Source organism: Pinus tabuliformis, chromosome J (assembly GCF_031772625.1).
Source record: "Pinus tabuliformis cultivar Carrire ecotype Pingquan chromosome J, CPIR1, whole genome shotgun sequence".
Taxonomy (NCBI): Eukaryota; Viridiplantae; Streptophyta; class Pinopsida; order Pinales; family Pinaceae; genus Pinus; species Pinus tabuliformis.
Window position 1 is genome coordinate 157,661,932 of NC_142295.1, and position 22,273 is coordinate 157,684,204.

General features: G+C 32.8%; 1 protein-coding gene across 1 annotated transcript; it reads left to right on the forward strand.

Moving 5' to 3' along the window:
• The first annotated feature begins 13,742 nt into the window (after nucleotides 1–13,742).
• Nucleotides 13,743–14,993, forward strand: LOC149226122 (U-box domain-containing protein 13-like). The gene has a single exon (XM_089380113.1). The coding sequence runs from the start codon at nucleotides 13,743–13,745 to the stop codon at nucleotides 14,991–14,993; it is 1,251 nt and encodes a 416-aa protein (XP_089236239.1).
• Nucleotides 14,994–22,273: the final 7,280 nt, after the last annotated feature.

The following is a 22,273-nucleotide window of genomic DNA, read 5'->3' on the forward strand; positions in this document are numbered from 1 at the left end:
GGAGACTTTTCGTGACTGGAAACATCTCTTCTTAAATCACAAAAGTGATCATGAATTCTTAACTTATTTTCTCTGTCCACCTCCATGAGAAACTGTTTTCTCAATTTTGAGATCCCAAAAGTCCTTTCCTCCTTGTTCGATTCCATATTTTTATGGTCATATCTTTGTCTTCTCGTAACAAAATTTAAATCTATCTAGATGGTCTTCCCAATAAGATTTTTCATTTTCTCCAGAAAATTGTAGCTATTAAATACTTTGAAATATTAAGACAATCTATCACATGCCCCCAGAATGAGTTCACACAGGGTAATACACATGCATTTAAAAAGGATACAACCAAATGGATGGATATGAACACTCTTTATGGAGGTTTTGTTCTGGCATTAATAGATGAACTACTTTGAAATATTAAGACAATCTATCACATGCCCCCAGAACGAGTTCACACAGGGTACTGCATGTGCATTTAAAAAGGATACAGCCAAATGGATGGATATGAACACTCTTTATGGAGGTTTTACTACGGCATTAATAGATGAACTTGTCTGGGTCATGAATGTGGTCTCAACCAGCAGTCTGAATTCTTTGAACCTTAGTTGAATGTGGAGCTTTCTAATTAGGGTTGATTTATTATTCACGACTACTCTATAGGATTAACTTACCACTAATAGCAACTAACAGAAGATGATCAAGGTGCCTTGAAAACTCATGCAGAAGTAAAATTCCTCTTGTCAAGAAAAAATTACTCACATGAGTCATGACTTTATGATCTTGTAAGTTGGCAGCAAAAGTTGCAAACAATTATCATTTCAATCGAGTGCTGCTATAGTAATCAGAACTATTTTAACTATTTGGTTCCATTAGTTTGGATGTAAAGATAAATCTAAAGATTTATCAAGTTCAATTCAGTCTTGTTTCTACATTTGCAAGTCATTGTCTTTAACCATATTTTAGAAGAAACATATACACAAATCATTCAATATAAAATCAAGGCAGTAGAACCTAAGGCTCTCTGATAGGCTTAAAAATTCAGCTCCATTTATGGTCCCTGTGTATGCCAATTGTGACGAATCTACATAACTAAAATTAATTCATTAAATGCAAGAAACAGCGTACTGAAAACAAAGTTCTCATATAATCAATTTGTTGAATTTTGTTATATTTTGGCATTACATCCTTTGAAAACAAAGTTCTCATATAATCAGTTTGTTGAATTTTGTAAGACAAGCCATCCAAAAGGCAAATGTTTTCAACATATACACTCCCCAGCAGAAGGTGATGGGTTGTGGAGATGAGCAACCTAACAATGACGGAAATGGCCATCTACATGTCGGTGTGTAGGATTGTGGGCAGTGCTAAACAAATATTGGGAAAAAAGGCTAAAGCAGTACAAATAAACAATTGACACCGAGAGAATGAGTAAACCTAATTTTAAACTCAATCAGTCGGCAACTGCAAAGCCATTAATGGAAGATTTCTAATGTAGCAATAGTAGTAGGCATCTTGGTATTTATGTTTTGGACTGAATTCAATGGATTAAGCGGTTAAGGAAGATAACAGGCAATGAAGCTTGAAAGGAAAGAATGCTAAACCAGAGATGGGATTTTAAGGAGAATTCTTGAAAGGAAAGATTGTAATCAAATTAGAACTGTAGAACCCTAAAAGCCCTTATAGTAGTCTCTGATACCAGTTGGTACCTTCTCACAGCTGAAACTTCAAAATTTTGAGGAAAGAAACATTATTAAATAGTAGTCCTTCAATATATTGTATAATATTAAGATTCAATTGTTTGGTGTAAGACATTAAGCATTTCAAGCAGACTTTTTCCATATAGGAAAATAGCAGTAAGAAAAACTTAGTTTTAGATTACTTATAGTGCTGCAAACCTCTGTAGCTTTTCTGTCACATTTCCCTTAGATGGGGAAGATGGAGAGTATAAATGTAATAGAATGTCTATACATCGAAGCCTTTTATCTTCAATCCCATTAACACTTTCTTCAACAGCTAAGGGCATAGTTTTAACCTGCCCACAAAAACAAACAAAGGCACATAATATTTTCCTAGCTTTCCCAAACTAGAAGAGGTAAGAATGATCATAATACCGACATATCCGCAAATCAAGTATATCAACACCACTGACCAGATTTCCTTACTTTAATATGTAAAACATCTCGATATAATAGCTTGTCTCTCGTCTTTCAAGTTTGGCACCTCTCAAAAAAGTCAACAATTTGTTCACGTGTATAATCCCCATGGTATGGATCAATATGGAATCTATACACCACATTCACACTAATAAAATTAAATTAAACCCTTACCTCCTTGCGGGCTGGTGTTGTTACACCTTGAATTCGCCCAGCTGAATGAAACCCTCATTTACAAATTAAATAGAAGGTCTACAAGAGGAGCAAGCTAGCCTCATTACATCGTGATCTTGGCCAGTTGAATAAAACCTTCGTTTAGAAATTAAATAGAATGGTTTCCAGAAGAGGAGTCAAGGGAGTATTTACACCACCCATTGGGATGCTATATGGAAGGGGTCACCCACCAATAAACCCTTGATCTTGATTCTCTGTGATCTAGTCTGGTTGTGCTGCTGCGGCCTCTAGAAAGGGCTTGCACTATATACAGTTCGAAACAGTGATGTTATTAGAGTGTCTCTTGGTGCAGGAACTGTCGAGAGTCCGGGAAAACTGTCGAGCGAGTCCCGTGGTGTTGCAGTTACATGAAGGGAAAGTAGGAACTACCGAGTGAGTCTGGGAAAGCAAGAACTACCAAGCCAGTCCCAACCGTCACCGACTAATTGAAATCAATGAGGGAGGATAATTTAATCATCTAACAAAGGATCGAACGGTGCAAAGCGATGACATGGAGGCAGTTGGGGGAGTTGATTTCAGAGGGAATGCCTTACGACGTAATTATCTGATAACCTGTATAAATTATCTGATAACCTGGAAATTATCTGATAACATGTATAAATTTGTGGAGGATCTTATGTTGTCCATTCCCCCTCGTCCTCTGGATTTCTTTTTCCATTTTTCCCTTTCTTCTCTTTGCTTTTTACTCAGTAATTTATTTATTCATTTTAATCTTAAAATTTTCTCCATTCTGAGAAAAAAAATAGCCTTTATTATTTAGCATAATATATAAATGAATAAAAAATATGTTATACCTAAACACAGATGAAAGAATTATAATGAGATAAACCAATTAATCCTATTATACCTCGAGTAAAATAGATATAAATGAATAAAATGATAAATCAAATTAACTAACTAATTGAAAATTGTTATATTTTTCCATTGACTTTATTTATATTCTATTAGAAATTGCTACATTTCCAATATAGTTAATTTTTTTTATTAAACTAAGAATTAAGTCGAAAAACTAACTAACTAATTAGGTTATTTGGTTATTACTCATTTATTATTTCTTCCTATTATTTCATATAATAATATTAATATAATTATTTGAAGATTTAAATAATAAAAAAGTGCATTAGTTAATTCTTGGTTGAATACAAGCAAATTACATTTAATTGCAAATGAATTAAAACTAACTAATTAATTATTTAATTAACTAATTATATGTCTCTTTCCATATCTCTTGGTCCTGTCATGTTACCCTATCTAATGTAGACGTTTCCTGGTCAAATATAGTCATTCCTAGTCAAATATAGCCCTTAGATAACCTTCTCTCTCTATTTATACTGCAGCCATGATCTTGTTCTTCAACTTGTCCTGACGATGAACAACACTTGTTGGTTCAAAACACGTCGACAAATGAATTATGATGTGATTTGCCCCAAAAACTCTTCTCAAAAAGACATTAAACTCTTAAAAATTTAAATAAACCTTGTAAAAATATAATGGCTACATCAAATCACGAGGATATAAATATTTATAATTATAGCAAGCATATAAACAATTATTGTGTTATGGAGTTTGAAGAGTGATTTTGATATTGATGAATAAGATTCCACATGAACATTTCATTAGTTCATTATATTTGGTTACCTCATTAGATCTTGATATTTGGTTGCAACTTTAAGTTTTAATTATAATTTAGTTATTTAAATTTGTAGCTTAACAAATGCTTGCACACAACTTTTTAGCTTTTAAATTGGTAATTTAATTTAAAGTTCGAATTAACATATAAAAACGAACGTAAATAGTAATTATATTGAGTTAATGAACATGAATACATGAACAAATGTCTATTTGTATATTTTTTTGTTAATAATTATTTGGAAAGAGAAGAAAAGAGATTAGTACCAAGCATTTAGAGGAATCAAATCTCTTTTCACTCTAAAAGAGGTTTGCATCTCAAGAGATTTTCTCCCTCTCATTCCGTGGTAGATTCCAAATTAAGATGGATCTAGGTTAGTTTAATTACTAATTATGATTATAAATATAAATATAATTTTTATTTTTTATTTTTCATTTTATTTTGACCGAGTCAAAATGTTAAACAAGACATTAAAACATACAATTAGGTAACACATAAGACCATCTAATCTTTCTTAAGCACATAAAGGTTGTATTAGACCTTTTCTTTTGCACTTAATAACATTTTCTTAGCTTAAATGAGTTCTTAGGAAACTTGAAGGGATTTATTATTCTTTATTTAGCTAATGTGATTATGATGCAGGATATTGTGACAATTTGGAATAGATCATGAGGATATTGAGTCAAAGAGATTTATGGGACTTGTCACTTGCTACAAAAAAATCAAACTCGACTAGTGTTGAACACTAAATACTCCTCCCTATAGTTGCAAGGTCATTCAGGGAGCATGACCCATTTTTTTAAAATTTTTGGAGGGAAAACAATCCTCCGTTCAAGTTGGTTCCCCATCACTCATCTTATATAAATAAAGGGCTTGAGTAGCTATGTAGCTAGAAGATAGTTGAAGTTAATCGAATTGTTAATAGTAGAGAGCGTTAGTAGTTTCGGTACTAGAAATTTCGATGTACAAGAAATTTTAAAGTTAATGAAAGACATCTTTGGTTCTTAGATTGCCTTTTTTCAGGGATATGAGCTTCCTTGGTTTAGGGCCCACCCCAGGTTCTTAGATTATCCTTTCTACATTTATCCCTTTGAGAAAATATATTTATGAGTATTGTTTTATGCAAGGCTAAATAGTTATTTGGTGAACAATATTTTCTTACACAATATTTGAGAATTATATGGCAGCTTTAGGGGTGATTATTTTATTCAAATAACATCTCTTTTCATGAATTCAGACTCACTTTAGTTGCTGATATTTATTTGTTGTTTATCAGTATTACTTGTTGCAATTGTATAGTCCCTCGTTTTTATAGTGCTATGTCAGACTCTACACCCCACTCATTTGTTGAATAAGCCCCTATATCATTGACATGATGACATAGAGGAAAGTACTTTATCATTCTTTAGCCTTCATTAGCCCCCCTTTTCTTTTAAACCACATCCTTAGCACATTTCCCTGCTCATTGAATTGTCTTCTATAGCAAAATAGGGACTCATGCAGCAGTTTGCATTTTGCTTATGAAAATCATCCAAACTTGCATGCAACTCATGTTTCACCTTTCTCAATATATTACAACGTCTATGGAACCATGAAGATGGAATTTAAAGAAAAGAGACCAAGTAGATTCCTTGACCTAATTTGTTGAAAAAAACTATTTTTTTCCTGCAGAATTAGGGTTTTCCATTTAGATGCTTTATTTCAATTATGAGTTTTCTTTCATTTCATAGTGGAATAGACATGATTTTATTTCATCATAGTAAATTCCCTGGGATTTGAATGGATCCTCAAACATGTAAACCAAGAAGTATATTGTCTATAGTTGAGTAAATAAATAAATATGTTTACAGTTAGGGAATTGTAATCCTTGTTATTTTGATTAGAATTTAATTTACAAAATAAAATAGATATTAAATTATTTTTATACAACCTTCATTAACTTTAAGAAGTTTCTTTGACTTTGATTAATTGTGGTTTAATTAATTGTGTCATTACTCTAAAGGAATTATCAATAACTTTGTTCTTCTTAAAATATGATTTAACTATGGTGATGGATTAGATGTGGAATTTTGGACCTACTTGGTTTATCAATACAAACTTCTTGTTTTATCCAAGATGATATAGATGAGATACTATATTGCTTGCAATCCATGTTGATGGTTTTAGAGTGGGAAAAGTGGAGGAATCAGCTCATAATACCATTTTTACTAGTTGGGCTTATAGTTTGATGCATTAAATGACATTTTTTGGGGTAAAAAATTTCCTTTTAAGTGAAAAATGTTTTCCTCCTATTATACACAGAAACCTTTCCAATGCCACTAGAATTTCCCAATAAGATTTTGTATGCCACTCAAAATTTGACCTTCCTATTTTGACCACCACAATCCCAAAATATGTTATGTCGACTTCCATTATTTAGAGAAAAGGGACTATCCATGTGATCATGATGAAGAAGAATCTATAAGAGTCAATATGGTAACTCTATTTAAGAGTTAAAGGAGTCAAACCTAACCACTAGTAGACTATCGGGCAATGTTATAACCAAGCCACTAGGATAAAAAAATATTATATTATATTCGAGAGAATTTTTCTCCATGGACAAGTAGAGTATATGAGTGTATACAAAGAGGGAAAACATAGAGTACTTGTACAATATAGTAGATTATAGGCCATAGACCTCACTTATTTACACTTGCATCCATTTACCTTTGAAAAAAGAGAGCAAAGAAGCCTCACTTTCAAGTTGGGTTTTCTCTTAAAGGGTTTCCCAAGTTATATCTTATGTTAATTTATGGTTTGTGGATTTTTATTCCATATTTCTATATTTTTGAATAATTATAATTTATATACATATACAATAAACAATATTTACAAATCCTAAAATTTAAGGAGAAATTTTAGTTGATCTATTGTGACAAATTATGAAGTGGAATATCATGAAAGTCTATAGATCATATTGTTATTAGAGTAGGTTTCTTTAGGTATTTTGTGGATCTTTACAAGGGAATGAGATCACTAAGAATTTTGTTATAAAATCACATTCATTGTTCACAAATCTATCAATAACAATTATGATCCTATAGATGGTACTAGTGCAACAGAGTTAGATCTCAACAGCCTCCATGTATGTCTAGGACAAACTCCTCCTCGATGTCAATATAATGGGCATAGTCATAATAGAAGAAAGGAAACTTCGGGAACTCGTTACAACCACAATTGGAACAATCAATGTCATTCCACCGGTGCCCATTACAAGCCATTGAATGTTGGTACAATTGCAAATAGTAATCCAACAAAAGATTGATCAAGCAAAGTTACAAATTCTTCATTGATCCTTCTCTCCTTAATCTTTGTAAATTCTATAATTCTATGTTATTAGTCTATTAGGATTATTAGATTATTTCAATAGATTATTTAACTTCTAAAAGAAGTTTCATGGCTGTTAGGTTATTGTTACAAGTAGAAATAGTTGGACATAATCCACCATCGTAGGCTATCCTTCCAAGTGGAAATAGTTAGACAAAATCCAACAATGTTGGTTGGAAGTTAGGTAAGGGCATGTTCCAGCCTCAAGTATTAAGAAGGTTGGTGTTTTATCAATCAATGAGTAAGTATTATATACAAGTTTAGTTTATTCTATGTAAGGAATTGTGTTTATAAGTTATTTAATTCATCATTTCATGATTCCAAAATTTTATCAGAGAATTGTTGGATGGCTTTTGGGATCTCTGTGTGATTTAATTTTAACATCAAAAGGATTTTTAGGTCCCTGATGATTTATTTTTATTGTCATATATGATTGCCTTCTTTCGAGGTTCTTTCTCTGCAAATGAAACGAAAAACATTGAGTAAATTTGGAAAATATTATAACAAAAATGAAAAAAAAATAGAAATAAAGTTCCATAGTTATTAGAATGCTGGGAAACTCAGAAGTTTAAAGTGATTCAAGTTTATTGAGATGGAAAATGATGACTTAAAGATTAATTATACGGAAAATAATAGAAAAAAACACCTATATTACATAAATAAAGTTCAATAATTATTACAGTAAAATGACAGTGAAGTTTAAAGAGATACTCTCAAGTTTAATGAGATGAAAAATGACGAATAGATTAATTATAATAGAATACTTTCAAGTTTATTGAGATGGAAAATGATGAATAGATTAAATTATAAGAAAAATGAAAGAAGTGAACATGTTTAATAAGTCTATCTAGTAGACTGGTTAGTTAAAAATGAAATGAATAGGTTTAAGAAGTCTATCTATTAATTATAGGAAAGGTGTTTAAAATAAGTGAGATTAATGTAAAATCAATTATAGGAAAAACATTCAAAACAAATAAAATGGAAAATCTCTTTAAAGAATTTAAAATAAATAGAATGGAAATGAAATTACAAGAAAAACATTCAAAATAAATAAAATTAATAAGCAAATCATTCTAGTATAAGAAAAAAAATTTTAACGAAAATTGATTTTAAAAACAATTAAAATAATGCTAAATATTTTATAATTTTAGAAAAAAAATTAAGATAAAAATGATATGGAAAAGCATTTTAAAACCAATTATAAAAAAAGTGAAATGATTTAATTATAATAAAGAAATAACTTGAAATAAACTTGAAAATCATTTTTAAATAAGGAAAATTATTCACTATAAAAATATAATAAGTTGAAAGTAATAAGTTTTTAATAAATTAATAAATTTGGCAGGCCTCAATTTCATCCAACCTTTCACTGGTGTGACGTTGGCTTCGATGGACGGAGGCAAGACAATCAAGGATTTCTCCTTGGATGAACTCAATTTCGTTGATGTAGGTAACGAAATCATTGTGATCCTCGTATTGTTTCTCTCGCAACACATCCAATATATCAACCAAAACCCACAATTGATAATTGATTGTGTCTAGTGAGGGCGACTACACCACTCTTCCTAGAGATTGCGAGGTTGTGATCTTTTCCTCCTCTTCAACGTTGCTCCTAGATTCATCTTGCCTCGCCCTTAAGATATCTTTCTCACCCTACATGCCTTTCATTCCCACTCCCTCTCGGGTTTCCCCCTTTGACGATTCATTTGTGGTGTGTTGGTCAAACACCAAGGGGTAAGACACCCCTAATTCTTAGCAGAGACACACCACCAAACATTTTCTTATAACTAGGACACCGAGGCGTGGCCAGCCTCCATACACACTGCCCCCTAAGTGCTTGTTTTCTCTACAATTAACTAGCTAATGAGCCTTGGCAACTGACAGAGCCACCACTTAATGCCACCATGACTCTCAACCTCAAAGAAACTTCACCAAAGTACACTCTACTACCACAATCAAGGTCTATCAAACTATCACCAACCCCACATAGGACTCTCTTGGCTAACGACTAATCCCACCAAGACTAATCTAGGACCATGCCTCCCAAACGACAACCAAACACGAAAATTCACACAGAGAGATAGTAGCAAAAAACACTTACCAAGATACCATTACCAATTAGGCAGTTATGACCAAGACTTGAAGAGGATTCAAGCATGTCTGGATCAAAGCCAACCCGCTGCACTATGTGTCTAGGTTGCGAGTAACCCCTGCTTCAAGCATGCTATGAACCCTAGATCCCACACTGTTGAGCTCTTCACCACAACCATTGACTTAATTTAGTCATTCTCCTTTGCAACAAACCAAAACTCGCACTGTCTACTAGGACCAAAGAGGATGCACAAGGAAGGATACTATGCACACTCAACCATTGTGACCTCATCCTCCTTCCCTCCCATACCACAATTCCTAACATTGTGAAAACCACTAGTCTTGCAGGTTTTATAAGTTTTCCTTTATTTTTTTATTCTTCTACGACAATGCCTCCACCTGGATTTGTTGTTTCCCAAGCCTGTGCCACCTATTACCTTAATGATCTCTGTCATGTCAACTGATAACCGGTACCATCATGCTTGTTGGGTCAGCCACCCCCATCGGGGTCTTTAGATTAGTCATGACCAAAAGTGCCTATTGGGTAGATTAGTTTTATTCATCTCCCAGGGGCCAGGGCTTAAAGCCTGAGAGAGAAGGGTCCTCACTTCCATATTTTGCTAACAATTCTACCACTTTGTTACCAAAATGCAACGAATCAGCGATGGTGATGAATAAAGAAGAATAAGTTCTAGATCATCTGAACTATCATATACAAACACCAACTTTGATTACCTTTTGAATTGGTGTTCTATTTACGAGTTTCTTAACTACCTCTATCACTAATAAAGAGTCTATGTCTAGCTGTAATTTTCCATATCCATTTTCCAGGGAAATCGACAGACCATGGGAATGAGTTGTGAACTAAACAACATTGTTACTTGTGTGGGTGTATTAGCTTGCTAAATATCTTAGAGGTCGGCCAACATCATCCCTAAAGATTCCACCACAACCCACTATACTAGGGTTTCCTTAGGATGCTCCATCAAAATTTAGCTTAACAAATCCTTGAAGAGGAATAATGAAGGATCCAGGTGATCGACTTAAGTTTTCCACCATCTTGAATGAGAAGTGTGGCACCCATTCGAAATTCATTTCTAAGCTCCTCAATATCTGGGATTCCCATCCCTCAGCCTTCTAGCCTTGCTTAGCGTAGATATCTCATAGCACCATCTCCTTAATATTGGTGCGAGTTTTGTCCAAGATTTTTCCACTGTTGACTATGTTATCTTTGAATATGAGTTTGTTCCTTGCCTTCCACATGTTCCAGAGGAGTAGGCCTAGGGATAACCTCCACACCCTGTTCACTATAATATTATTAAAAGGATTGGCTCGCAATTATATTTTTAGAAAATATAATGGTAGAATGGCTTATTCAACAAATGGGTAGTTGTAGAGTCTCGTGTAGCTCTACAAAAGCAAGGGACTATACAATTGCAACAAGAAATAATGATAGACAACAGATAAATATCAGCAACTAAAGTGACTTTGAATTCATGAAAAGAGATGCTATCTTAATAAGATAATCACTGCTAAAGCTACCATCTAATGCTCAAATATTGTACAAGAAAATATTGTTAACCAAAAAACTATTTAGCCTTTGCATGAAACAATACTGAGAAATAAATTTTAAGAAAGGGATAAATGTAGAAAGGATAATCTAAGAACCTGGGGTGGAACCTAATCCAAGGAACATCAAATCCCGGACATAAAACAATCTAAGAACCAAAGATGTCTTTCATTAACTTTAAAATTTATTGTACATCAAAATTTCTGATATCGAAACTCCAAATGCTCTCTACTGCTAACACTTCCATTAACTTCAACTATCTACTAGCTGCTTAATGGGATACTCTGATCCCTCAATTTATATAAGATGAGTGAGAGGAAACCACCTTGAAGGGAGGATTGTTTTCCCTCCAAAACTTCTAAAAAATTGCATCATGCTCCCTGAGTGACCTTACAGCTACAAGGAGGAGTATTTCGTGTTCAAAGCCAGTCCAATTTGATTTTTTTGTAGCAAGGGACAAGTCCCATAAATCTCTTCGACTCGATATCCTCATGATCTATTCCAAATAATCTCAATGTCTTGCATCATAATCACATTAGGCACATAAAGCATAATAAATCCCATTAACTTTTCTATGTACTCATTTAAGCTAAGAAAATATTATTAAGTGCAAAAGTAAAGCTATAATACAACCTTTATGTGCTTAGGAAAGAGTAGATGGGCCTTATGTTTTACCTAATTGTATGTTGTAATGTCTTGTTTAACATTTTGACTAGGTCAAAATAAAATAAAATAATAATTATATTATATTTATAATCATAATTAATAATTAAACTAACTTAGATCCATCTTAATTTCGAATCTACCATGAGAGGGTCGAGTCCCTTGAGATGCAAACTTCTTTTAGCATGAAAAGAAATTTTATTCCTATCAATACTTGTACTAATCTCTTTTCTTCTCTTTCCAAAGCATTATTAAATATAGTACATATACAACTAAACATTTGTTCATGTTCATTAACTAGTTATAATTACTATTTATGTTCATTTTTATATGTTAATTCGAACCTTAAGTTAAATTACCAATTTGAAAGCTGAAAGGTTATGTGCAAGCATTTGTTAAACTAGAAATTTAAATAACTAAATTATAATTAAAACAAAGTTGCAACCAGATATCAAGATGTAAGGTAACCAAATATAACGAGATAATGAAGTGTTCATGTAGAATCTTATTCATCAATATCAAAATCATTGTTCAAACCCCATAAGATAATATTGGTTTACATACTTGTTAAAACTATAAAAATTGAAATCTTTGTAATTTGGTGTAGCCATTATATTTTTACAAAGTTTCTTTAAACTTTTTAGAGTTTAATGCCTCTTCAATATTGCCTAACACATTTTTAAATTTCTAATAATATTGATATTTTTATGAACTTGATGTATCCATTATATTTTTACAAAAATTTCATCATATTTTTTATATTGATTTATAAATTTATAATTTAAAAAAAAAAATCAAAATCTATACAAACTTAATATATCCATTATATTCTTACAAAATTTCATAATATTATTAAGGATTTAATACTTTTTAATATTATTTTATAAATTTATAAAATCTTCCTATAAAATTTATTATTTTCCAATAATATCTCTATTATATAAAACTGTGAATCACAACTAATTTAAAATATATATATATGTAAATTCTCATATTTCAAATTTTAAAATTATTCAAAACATTTTTAATTAAGAAAATTATTACATTTTCTACGTCACATTCCATCCTCAAACTTTCCTTTTTTATTTTTTTGAAACATTTTTCTCAATCATTTAATTATATTTATTTTCAACACAAACTATTATATTTTAGTTATTATATTATATTCCTTTGGGAAAGGTTACTAAAAAACAAACTAAAAAGTAGGTATCACTCAATGCTTGAGTCTTCGAGGCAGGTAAATGGCGACGGCTCCGGTTCGTTGTCAGATCTTCGGGGAGATGCAAACGGGCGTTGCAGTGAAAATGGGGCTGCCGGTAAATCAAAAGATCGAGTAATAACTGCCCTGCTATGTATGACCATCATCTATGGCGACTTCCCATCCATCTCAATTTCACAAATAGTGTATCCCAATCTCACGGCTGTCCTTATGCTGATCGTCGAGATATGTTTTCTTTTAATTGACTAAAGAGTTGACTTGTACTAACATTACCTTTTCCAACGCCATGGGTTACTATCAAAGGTTCAGCAAAGATTCCTTTCTTTAGCCCCGGGTTAAATTTGACCCCGTATGCTTGTATTTAGCTTTTTTATCCGTAAAATACGTTTTAATTTCAAATCTCCACGTCATGTGTAACTTGGCATTGATTTTTAAAAATGTCATATTGACGCGCATGTTTAAAAATTAAAAGTTTAAAAAAAAAAAATTATAAATTTTATATAATATATATATATATATATATATATATATTTAACATTACAAGTTACGTTATATATTTTTTATACCGTATAATCTCCGGCAACTTGCAAGTTTAGCATTTACGGACAAAGGACAGTGACCGCGGCACAGGGCTAGGCATAAGAAGTTTCAAAGAGGACCCACTTCGGCCTCACTGTAAATGCTAGGCATTTTCTTTGCAGTTGCCTTGGCATTTGCAGTCATGCTATGGACATTCGTACAGCTATATTTAAGGGGAGCAGGCCTTTATTTACCCCCTTCAGAATATAATTCGAGGCAGAGAGACCCACAAAGCAATTCATCAAAATGACAGGCGCGCTGGCTTCAATAGGCGTAAACATTGCCAGTGATCTGATAGGAAGGTTGTTGATGCAAATAAAAGACACAAGCATTGCAGCGCACAAGGTGTTGTTTGCAAAGAGGAGTTTCAGAGAGTTTTCAAGCCATTTAAACAAAATAGAGCCCATTCTATTAGAGTTGTGGCAGAGAAACATTCATGGGTCTTCAAACTCTCTAAGAGTTCTGCTGGAAGACCTGCAAACACAGCTGAACAATGCCTCCAAGCTCATAAACACATATACTCCAGGGAGCTATATGTATTTGTTTATCAAGTGTAGGATTCTGCTAGATGAAATGAAGGAAATCACTAAAGGAATAGAACGGTCTTTGAATGCTCTCAGGATTGTTACTCTGGACGTTTCACTGGAGATCAAGGAGAAAACAGTTGCTCTGTGTGAGACCATGAGGAACGCGGAGTTCCAGGGGGAGGTTGGAAGCGAGTCCCTTGCAAGTGAGATTGAGAGAGAAATGAAAGAGATGCACAGTGACAACCAGCAAGTGTTGCAGTTAATTGTACAGGTGGCCAACGCCATGGGTGTGCCCACAGACCAGTGCTTTCTACAGTCTGAGATTGAAGTTGTAAGAAAGAAGAAGGAAGACCTCGAGAATGAGAAACAGAGGGCCGAGGCTTACATGCTTGATCAAATACAGGAATTTCTAGGTAGGTCTGGTATTGTTTCTGCTCCATTCTCTTCTCCTGATTACCAGTCTGTTGCGCCTTCGCATTTCTGTTGCCCACTGGAGGACACAATAATGGAGGATCCAGTGAATTTGGAGTCGGGGATTACTTATGAAAGATCTGCCATCGAAAAGTGGTTTGAGAGTGGCAACACTACATGCCCTGTCAAGAAATGCGAGCTCACGACTAAGCATTTGACTCCTAACCGCAGTCTGAGGGAGCTCATACAGGAGTGGAAGGAGAACAATGCCAAATTCAGATTAGAAAATGCAGCAGAGACATTGGTCTCGCCTAGAGGAGGCGGTGATGAAGAGATAGAGGCAGCCCTCGTAGAGCTCTGTAATTTATGCCAGGAAAGGAGCTCCTTCAGTCAGATAATTGAAGAGAAAAATTTGATCCCCAGACTATTAGCATTAACATCGTTTCAATGGGAGTCAATTCAACTCAAAGCAATGGAATGCTTATGTTATCTTGCAAGACAGGACAGCAGCAAGGTAAGAACTTTTCTTGTCCGTGCTAAAATTTCAGAACATTGTTAAGGCTGGTCCTGGGATTTAGCAGTTGGTTACGGTTTTCTATCGAAGTAAATCAGGTATACATAGGAGCAAGGCCCAATAAAAAACAAGAAACCCGGGCCATCAAGCTTGTCTTGGTTACTTATTCCCCATTGCCCATGATTTTTTATTTTGTGTCATCTCTGAATTGCTTATTTTATTTATAAAATCATTGGAATCAAAGCTTTTTCAGCACATCGAAGACCATGCCATTTGGCCTTTCAACATTTTCTTTTCTTTGGGAAAAGAAATACCAAATTCTCTTGCCCCATTTTCGAAAGATTCAATTTATAAAACAGTAATGTCCAGTGTGGCTTTTCCCACCAGGACCAAATCTTCAACGAAATTGAAAATTTCATTTTCTTTGCTTTGGGAAAAGAAATACCAAATTCTCTCCCCCCATTTTCAAAAGATTCAATTTATAAAACAGTAATGTCCAGTGTGGCTTTTCCCACCATGACCAAATCTTCAACGGAATTGAAAATTTCCGGCTTCTCTGGAGCAGCTTTGAATTCAAAGGGTGGATTCAGACCAGTGCGACTCGTAATTAAGGAAAACAGAGGTCGATTTGGTCATCCTGAGATTTTGAAACTGGTAGCCCCTGAGTCGCCCCCCACGAGGGGCACGTTCCATTCTTTATTCATATATTTCAGTTGGCATCCACCAGGCTTTTTTACTGAAGTAAAAATAATAATAATTCTATGACATTCTCTTGCGCTGCCCAGTGCCCGCCAAGTTACGAGACCCTACATGAACACAAATTATTGTACGGTGAAAAGTTTATTCCAGTGAGAATTTGTAATGTGAAAAGTTTATTCCATTGAGAACCAACTGCCCCTTAATCAACAATGCACATCATTATATTTATTTATTTTTATAAATAAATGCACATCATTATATTGATTTATTTTTATAAATGTGACCAAACGTTTTATTAATATTCAAGATATGTTTTTGGTTTGAAAATTATTTCACAACTATTGTTCTTTTAATGGGATTAACATGGTAGTGACTCAAATGGAAAACATGGTATGTGTGAGTGAATTATTTTTGTCAAATTTGTTGCAACAATATTAACATTCATTATTTTCATGTGAAAGTAATTATGAATATATATTTTTTCACTTCATAATATTATTTTTTGTTGTTTCTATATATATTTCCCATCTATTTTATCACTATTTCCATTTTAAACAAAAAAAACTCAGAACATTTGAACAATCTGGAAAATTTGCAGAAAAATTTGATCAGCAGGTCTCAAAACAAAGTGTAGCAATGAGACTTGAGCCGAATGGTACAACAAAGAATGGAAAATTTGAACAATTATGAGTACAATTTGAAATTAGATGAAACTTGTACAAATAAATTTTAAAAGTCATATGATGGGCAGTTTAAAAATAAAAACGTCATAAAAAAATTCCTTGACGGGTAGGGTCACCCGTCAAATTTAACCCCTGCTTTCGCCTGACAAAAAAAATGATAATATCAATGTTGTTTTAATGTTAAACCATTTACCCGGACTCTCTTTCTCGACATATATAAAATAATAAATTGAAAAAGGTTGGAAACTTTCTATCAAGCAAATAGAAAGTTGCATTGTTACTGCTAATCAGAATAGCTCAACTAGGCTTACGAACAGTCTTTTCACAAGTTCTAAATAGCCTTATTGTTCACACGCTCATACATGATTCACTAAAAAAAAATCAAAAAACAGGAATATTTTCTGAAGCAGAGCTCAATATATACTAAAAATGTTCTAGGGTCGTCATCTGTCAACACAATATAATAACTAACACAAAACTAAATATATAAGTAATAGTAAACCATATGTGTGACCTTTACATTCATCTCGTTTGTAATGTTGGTGTCAGGATATGTGGGCACAATTCAATGTTCAAGAAAGCTAAAAATAAAAGTAATATTAACCCATATGTGTAACCTTCAATGTCAGCAAAATTAATAATCATTTACAAATCTTATATATAAACAAATTACACTATAGAAATGAAATCCTCGTAGGCATCACTTAGGAGAGAAAACATGTTTGTTTCCTTTTCTCCTGTGTTTGAACTTTGATAAACCCACAAAAGTGTTGTACGTGATACAAGAGTGATATGAGGAAAATTTTGTTTCGAGGCATTACTCGCTAGAGGAAGATCTGATAGTCTATGAGGGATTTTTGAAGCTTTTGTAGATTGAGCGATAGTCTGCACTGATATGTTGAATACAAGTTTGGCACATTTTTCTTTAATTGGTGTGACATAGTGGGAGATAGCACAAAATATTTTGTTTTTTTTTGTTACAAGTTATTTACGTGTGATGCTTGATAGATCTAGAGTTAGATGAATCTAGATTAATATAAAAGTATTAATTAAAAAGTACTTAATGCACAAATTTATATTCAATATGGATAAAGAATTACAAGGGAAAGAAAATAAACAATTAAAGTGTCTAGTGAATTGAGAAATTGACTATTGATTGCACATTCTACATTATGGTCAATGGTTACAAACGATCTATTTTAAATAGAGATCTAACATGACTGGAAGGGAAACAATGATGCGGGGTTTGGAGTCACATACAATGTCAAGGAGGCTTTGTCAGAGGCATTTCATTTCGATGCAAACTCTCAATTTGAGAGATAAGCTTCCTGAAAATCTCAACAACTCAAATCTTCAACTACCCCATGTCCTTGAGTAGAATGGATTCACTAGAATGCTCCCTAGTCACAATGGGTTCTTCAAAGTGGCCTTTTTGAATGACAATGAATTCAAAAACATCCTGGATTATTTTTTCAGAAACTTGAAAAGCTTAACTGGGATATATTTAAACAACAATCTATGCATATTCATATAAGTTTATAGGGCTTATCGAATGCATTGCTTTTCCCCACTCGACCACAGCAAGAATTGCATTCTGTTGGCACACAAGTGACTTTGGCCTATTAATTTCTTTGAAGTCAAATAACATTTCCCCTCTAAGCGATTATCTTGATGTCAATGTGGATATGGTGTTCAAAGATTCTGCAATGATTAGGCATGTTTTCTGTCATGCTTTTCTGTACAAATATTTGTAGGAGTCTGTAAAAATATTTGTAGGAGATTCTGATTGTAGTAGATGTGTAGCCTCACTCTTATTTTCAAATGATGGTTTCTATAAACACATTTTTCTTCCCATCATTTAGATAGAACTATGTTTTCACTATGTTCGGGAACAAAACATTAACAGAAGGAAATGGAAAGATTTTCTTTTGAATGGCAACAATTTATTCAAAATGTGAAAGTGACTTGAGACACTAGGACCACCAACTATTTAGTAAATATTTAGTCATTTTGGCACTATTTTTTCTTCATATTCTTATTGTCAAGTTAAACCTTTTCTTCTTTATATATATGTTTTTTAAGCCTTTCTTAATTTAGACATTGTTGCTGCTAGAAATTTTTCAGTGGACTTTAAAGGGAGCTATGTCCACAAGTTAGGTCATTTGAGTTATTCCCTTAATTTTATTCATTATCTTGTTCTTACTTTATCATAGGTATGTATATCTGCATTGAATATGTGTCTCTATTTTCTTTACATATCATTGTCAATTTATTAGTGGCTTTGAGTTCTAACACCTACAAGTGTGTAGTGTCTCCCTTCGAAAACCCTTCATGGTTGTCTCTTCCCTTAATGATTCTCTCTTCCTCTGTCAGTGCTTCTTGATAAAAGTAAAAGAGAATCCATTTTAAAATATTTCCTACCTTTTATATTATAAATAGTGTAAAATTTAAAATATTTCTTACATCCTCAAAGGAACCAAAGTATGGAGATCTGGGAATCGACCTTACCTCATGAGATGGAGCTCGTGTTTGCGGTTTGAACATTTATGTTTCATGTTACGGAGTTTGGGGACCTGAATAATTGTGTTTCATGTTACCAACGTTGTGGTGAGGATTGAGAAATATTGATTGTAAATGCCAACTTGTATCAATGTTTATTACTAGCAATTTCAATTATTGATACCCATTACTTGTTTACTAGAAATTTCAATTATTGACATGTGGACCACTATTACTAGTTTATGGTTATATCGTTGCCGGTGCACACTACTTGTTTATGGTTATTTCGTTGTTGGTCCCCACCTCGATGGCTTTGCGCTCAAAGCATGGCTTCTACATTCCTTTTCACCTTTAGGTGAAATTGCTAGTATTATAGTAATTATTATTATAGTAGTAATAATAATAATTATCATAATATTATTAATTATTATAGTAATAATACTATAATATTATAAATTATTATAGTAATAGTTATATGATTATTATTATTATTACTATTATTATTATAGTTTTATTTTTATATTAACATTATTGATAATAATAGTATTAACATTAATTCTTAATATTAGTGATAATTGATATATGTGTTTGGTATGAGCTTATCAGCCTTTATCAAACACATTTATTAATGTGGTTGTGTTAGTATGTACTTTTTAAGTAGAAATTCCCATTTTAGAAAATCAATATTTCTTCACAATGGTTTTAAATCTTTCATTGGTAAAATATGTGGTAAAATACATCTATCAAACACATTTATTAATGTGGTTGTGCTAGTATGTAGCTTTTAGTAGAAGCTGCCCATTTTAGAAAATGAATATTTCTCCATAATGGTTTTACATTTTTCATTGGTAAAATATGTAGTAAATTACATCTCAGTCTACCTTCATTATTTCAATATTTCAATTATTATTTTAATTGTGTATTACCAACTTAACACAAACACACTAAACAAACTAAATCTAATACAATAATTATTATTTCAAATCAAAATACAACTTTCTAATTTAACAATCTTATTGACCTCTCTTACACCTTTTAAAACAATTACAACTATTTATTTACTTATCAAATTGTTTATATTCTGTTACGCCTAAAAAATCAACCACAAGTATTCAAATTAACTAATGTCAACCTTTCTATTTGTTTATTTATCAAATTATTTATATTCTTGCTGAAAGTATCACACTTAAAAAATCATCAACGTTTCTACTTTCATGCCATTCAAATTAACTAATGTCAACGTTTATCCATTCATGGTCGTTGTCAATGAAATCATCGACGTCGTCATCATGCACGTCGATGCATACTCATTAGCCAATGTCAACGTTTGTCCTTTCATGGTCGTTGTCAATGAAATCATCGACGTCGTCATCATGCACGTCGATGTTGAGTATGCACAGGCTGCTTTAAATTATCCCTCCGGGACAGGGGAGCAGGGTTGGAATTTGGATTCTTTTGTACCCGTCAGACAAATTTTTTTTGACGTTTTGGGTCTTTATACTTCCCATCAAAAAACGTTATGTTTAAAATTTTACCCTTCAAAAATGATGTTTTAATAATAAATTAACCCTTTATCAATAAAGTTTGATTAAAAAATTACCCTTCAATAACACAATGATGTTATTTTTTTTACATATTTATCATAATAATAAAATGACGCTAACATAGAAATGACTTATTGAATCCTGAGGAAACTCACAACAAAATCTTCATAACCCATAAATCAAATTGTTTGTATGTGTTTGTTAGTACAACAACAATATTAGTATTACTCTCATCCATGTGTTTATATTTTCATGCACATTTTTTTTCAACGGTTGTTTGCCTAGAATTTCACCCAAAAAAATCAATAGACCTCCCAACCATAGTTTATTTCCAAACCAACTCTAGCCATCACTATTGGGAAATATCAATCCATCAAAGGAATATCCTCATCATCTCCATGGAATGTAACTTATTTGTGGAAAATAAAGAGAGAGAGGTTCATTTCAAGTAGTGGCCCCTACAGAGGATAGTCAAGACCTGAGGAAAGGAGATTTAAAACTTGGTTAAGAGCAGGGGAGGTGACTTAAGATTTGGTTAAGTATGATATAACTATCTAATAGAAAGACCCTTCAAGGAGAAGATCAAATAAAGTAAAGTTGTTGGATTTCATTTTATTCAATTAGGTTCCATAATAAATATTCTACCTTCTAATACAACATAACTTATTTCACCGCTTGAACTTGAGGACTCTACATTAAGCCGAGTGTGAATCATAAGAAAGTAATTTTAATGACTCAATAGGTTTTTTCCTTATCACAATACAATGTCTTTAGAGGAGCTGCTACACAATTTTTCTACACCTGCATATACATAAAATATTATTAAACAAATGAACTAAAATAAACACAAACATAATTATTTATTAAAATAAAACCCAAAAGTAACAATGCATACATCTTTTACCTACTGCACATAATGTGGAATGTACAAAAACCACCACTATAGGATTTAACTAGTGAAATTATCACCTCCCCTCTCATACGATACCAAATGTAAACAATAAAAAACTTTAAAAACACCAATATCAAAGTAAAATAAAAAACCCAAATTCCACAAAAACATACAAGCAAGAACAAGAACAGAGAAATAACCATTGACATAGCAAAAGCATCAACAAAAGAAAGAAGCATAATAAGAAAAGGAAAGACAAATCAGTAATGTACAATGGAATTGAACTCAACTCAACAACCGACGACCCTCTATGCCTTGCTCTATAGTAATGTTCCTTTCTACTCTGCTATGTTTAAATGGAGAAGGGATTAGCAGTATACAAAATGGAAGAAGATAAGAAAATGTGAATTTTCAAGAATAGATTTAAACATTGCATATAATGAACAAAGGTAATCAATATATATACCTATGATGAACAAAGGGTATTTACATAAATTAAATCTAGTAGCCTCTTCTCAACAACTCCCATCCTGTGACCCCCATCACTTGAGGGACTAAGCCACTACATCCTCTTGCTCCCACTACCACCACAATTATTCTCTAATGTTTATTGAGAAATGCATGTCGCTGCCTATTGTAGATAAGAAGGTTAGTGATGGTTCCTTTGGCTTCTCTCCAAATGATTGGTCCTCTCTCTACGCTTGTCCCTTAAAGATATTCAGAGCTTGTCGAGCCCATTTCACATTTGGTGGTACCCATGAGGGTTAGAAGATTAAAGGGTCAAATTACCCAAAACCTTTTTGATGTGAAGGGTTCAAATTTCCCTTGCATTGTGCACGCACCTTCTATTAGTTGAGGTGTCGAGGAATCCTATACAATGTCTATTCACTTGGTCTTGTAGAGTATTGATGGCCTATTGCACTTCATGGTTGGGACCACCAGGTTCAGCTCTACAACGACAACTAGAGAACTACCATCTCGCCCTTGATCTCCTAGAGGAAATGAACT

Coding starts and splice junctions, on each gene's coding strand:
- LOC149226122 (XM_089380113.1), top strand. CDS start 13,743: ATGACAGGCGCGCTGGCTTCAATAGGCGTAAACATTGCCAGTGATCTG.